This window comes from Anarrhichthys ocellatus, unplaced genomic scaffold (genome assembly GCF_004355925.1).
Source record: "Anarrhichthys ocellatus isolate YVR2014 unplaced genomic scaffold, GSC_Weel_1.0 scaffold2180, whole genome shotgun sequence".
Lineage (NCBI taxonomy): Eukaryota > Metazoa > Chordata > Actinopteri > Perciformes > Anarhichadidae > Anarrhichthys > Anarrhichthys ocellatus.
In genome coordinates, this window is record NW_022282154.1 from 1 (window position 1) to 3,120 (window position 3,120).

The window sequence follows — 3,120 nt, forward strand, 5'->3', positions numbered from 1 at the left end:
CACACACACACACACACACACACACACACACACACACACACACACACGCTCTCGGCAGGCACATAAGACAATAAGCCCCATCGACCTCAAATCCACAGGCCCAATTTTGAGATATTTAACTTTTTTAACTCTATTGGACTGCCACTTCATTACCATGGATTTTATAGCAAAGACATCAAATTGCGCAGAGGACTAAGCACCAGGGCGCTGCTATAACTTATTGAATTTCCTGCCTGCAATTACATCAGCAAACGGCCCCTCTATTTACCTGTGTAGACAACTCCATTTATTTCTATTGACATGTTGATGCTGCTAATGCCGTTGGTAGACAGGTTCAATGCGGTCTCTTGTCTATCATCTGTCAGGAGAGAAAAACTCAATATGAGCATTTAGAAAGGGAACAGAAAGAGCGGGAGGAGCGCCCGCTGGAGTATTGGTGATAATTCAGAGAGTGACAGGATAAGGAGAGCTTTATTAAAGAGTTCTGGGGAGAAAAGGAACTGTCAGAAGATGTTACAGCCATTTGCACATGTCAGTTAGAGATGAATCCTGCTGGTTGGGAAATAAACAGAAATGTGGAATTGAAAGCCGTCTCTTCGGCACAGATTTGATGCGTCTCAGGAGTGCATCTGGGTGGAGACGAATAACAGTGTTTGGGTTGTAATCTTTAAATGACAGTGTTTGTTACGTGAGGGCCAGAGCCAGACGACCAGCGTGGGAATTAACCCCAGAGAGATTCTCACTCCTTTCTTTTCCATCGCGTATCAAGCGCAAAGCCCGCTTATTATGACTAATGTGATAGAGGCGGTGATGCAGACAGAAATGATATCACACCTGAGCAGATAGGCCCTTATTCTTCCTTAAGCCTCCATCATTAAGTCCTGTGTGACTTATGGCGTTGTCACGGCCAGGGCTCGGCTGGACGGGCTTTTCTTCTTTTTTTTTTACTCATGGCGAGCCGGAGGATCTATTTCTTCATGACTATCTTGTGGGGCTTGAGCCTTCAAATTACACGTGTGATGTGATGAACTGTGTTCGCGTTAGTGGTTGGAGGCGTTGCACAGCAGGATCTCAGACAGCCTCTCTGGGGGGGGGGGGGGTCATTACTGAGGTAGACACACAGTCATTTAAAGTCTCACGGGAAGCAGCGAGCAGCATTACAGTAACGCCCGCTTACTAAATGATACATTCAGATCAGCTCATGCTGAATTTATGTTTCTACAAATATGGTTTCATCTCAGACTCCACTGTTTCATATCTAAATGTAGATACTTGGACTCTAAAGCGAGACCCGTCAACACATGTGGGCACGTGACACGAGCAAAGAAAAGACATTGAAGGAAAATGCATCTGTAGATGTAGTGTTGTGAAGTCAGAAGATGAGAGTGCAACGATGACGAGATAGATTTGAACAAATCCCATGAAAACAGATCAAACCCAACAAGTCTGTCTCTAGATCCTGAACTACTCTGTGACTCTTAGCTGTGAGCCCACCGGCTCCTCCTGTGGACGCAACTCAGAAATATCCTTCCTTTCAAAGTACAGAAGGGCTCAGGACTCTCCTGGAACAGCTGCTCACTGTAGTCTTTAACAAACCTTAGTCCCCAACAAATGCACTACTTCCTCCTGTGGGACTACTTTCAGCAGCGGATTAATACACATTTGGCACTATTGGCATCCATCCATCTATCTATCCCTCCATATATCCCTCTCCATCCATCCATCCATCTAGCTATCCCTCCCTCTCCATCCATCCATCCATCTATCCCTCCATATATCCCTCTCCATCCATCCATCTATCTATCCATCCCCCTCTCTCGATCTCTCTCTATCATTCTATCTCTCTATCCAAGTTAGATACGTTCATTGTTGGTTTTGGTCTTTTCATGACATTTGTTGCCAATAATCAAAATATTGAATCTCTTGACGGTGTAGAAATAAACATTGTGTTGCACATAAATTATCTAACGTATAAGAAAGGGAACACAGCTGATACAGTAGCATAGCATAGCATAGAGAAAAGTATTTTTGCCCATTTAGCTACATGCAGAGGAACCAATAGACAGAACACATGCTACATGCTACATTAGCATACTGAGCTTCAAACCTGAATATTCTGCTTCAGTTGTTTCATTTTCTTCAGCCTCTGATTTAATGTCGGCTATTTAAAGCTTAGCCAGAGCTGTGCACACTCAAAGGTAGCTCTAAGTTAACATTCTACAGTTACACACAAGTCACATTTCATGGGATCTAAATGAAGTGAAGAGATGGTCCAGACTTCCTGTGACTTCCTCCAGAGGGCTTTCTCCACAGAGCTCGGTGTACTCTAGCCCCCTGTGAGCGTCTCACCTCTGTTGTTGAGTTTGATGTTGAGGGGCAGCTGGGTGGCCATCGCCAGCAGGTTCTGCTGCAGGGCATGCTGCATGATCCTCTGCTGCTCCTCCGCCACCGTCATCATCTTCTTCTCCGGCGGTTCGCCGCTCTCCAGCTTCTCTCGGAGCTGTTCCAGGGCCGCCGCCTGGGCAGCCACGTGGTGGCCGCTGGGCGACATGGAGAGGGCCCCCCGGCTGGGCAGGCAGCTGCCCAAGAGGGTCTCTTCTGGGGAGAAAAAGACTATTAAGGAGGCGATATCTGTCTCTAAACATGTCTGCATGCTGTCAGAAGTAGGTTGTGTGTGACAGTCTGAGAATATAGATAATACTTATCAGTAAGCTTTCACATTCACTATGTTGTCTTTGCTCTCATTGAAATGCACTCGTTTCTGTGAATATGTCAAATCGACGTCTCTATCATCATAATGCATGTCTCAGACATTTTCATTCATTTCATTCTCATGAGTTTTCAAAGGCTAACTTTTATTTTTAAAACACAGTTGCTGGGACGAGCATCTCATAACGAACACTCTCTTCCTTTGTTCAGCGTTCCATATTAGTGTTGCAATCACATAAAAGGACCATTATTTATCATCAAGTTGATCATTTTTGCTAATTGAATGAAATGTTACGAACATTCTTTTCTCTGGGCATGTTATACGTATATACATACACATATATACATACATACACATATATACATATATACATATATATATATATATATACATATATATATATACATATA

The 3,120-nt window shown here is 43.9% G+C and overlaps 1 protein-coding gene across 1 annotated transcript; it reads right to left on the reverse strand.

Moving 5' to 3' along the window:
• Positions 1-260: 260 nt before the first annotated feature.
• Positions 261-3,010, reverse strand: LOC116378190 (AT-rich interactive domain-containing protein 3A-like). Its single transcript, XM_031840012.1, has 2 exons — positions 2,350-3,010; positions 261-358 (listed from the first exon to the last, which is right to left on the reverse strand). The coding sequence occupies exons 1-2, from the start codon at positions 2,651-2,653 to the stop codon at positions 261-263; spliced, it is 402 nt and encodes a 133-aa protein (XP_031695872.1). The 5' UTR covers positions 2,654-3,010.
• Between the last annotated feature and the right edge of the window lie 110 nt (positions 3,011-3,120).

What these genes read in the sequence shown, in the direction of transcription:
- LOC116378190 (XM_031840012.1), bottom strand. Translation starts at nt 2,653, where the DNA reads ATGCAGACATGTTTAGAGACAGATATCGCCTCCTTAATAGTCTTTTTC. An exon ending in CATCAAACTCAACAACAGAG is followed by an intron (nt 359 to 2,349) that starts GTGAGACGCTCA and finishes CTCTCCTGACAG; the next exon opens with ATGATAGACAAGAGACCGCA.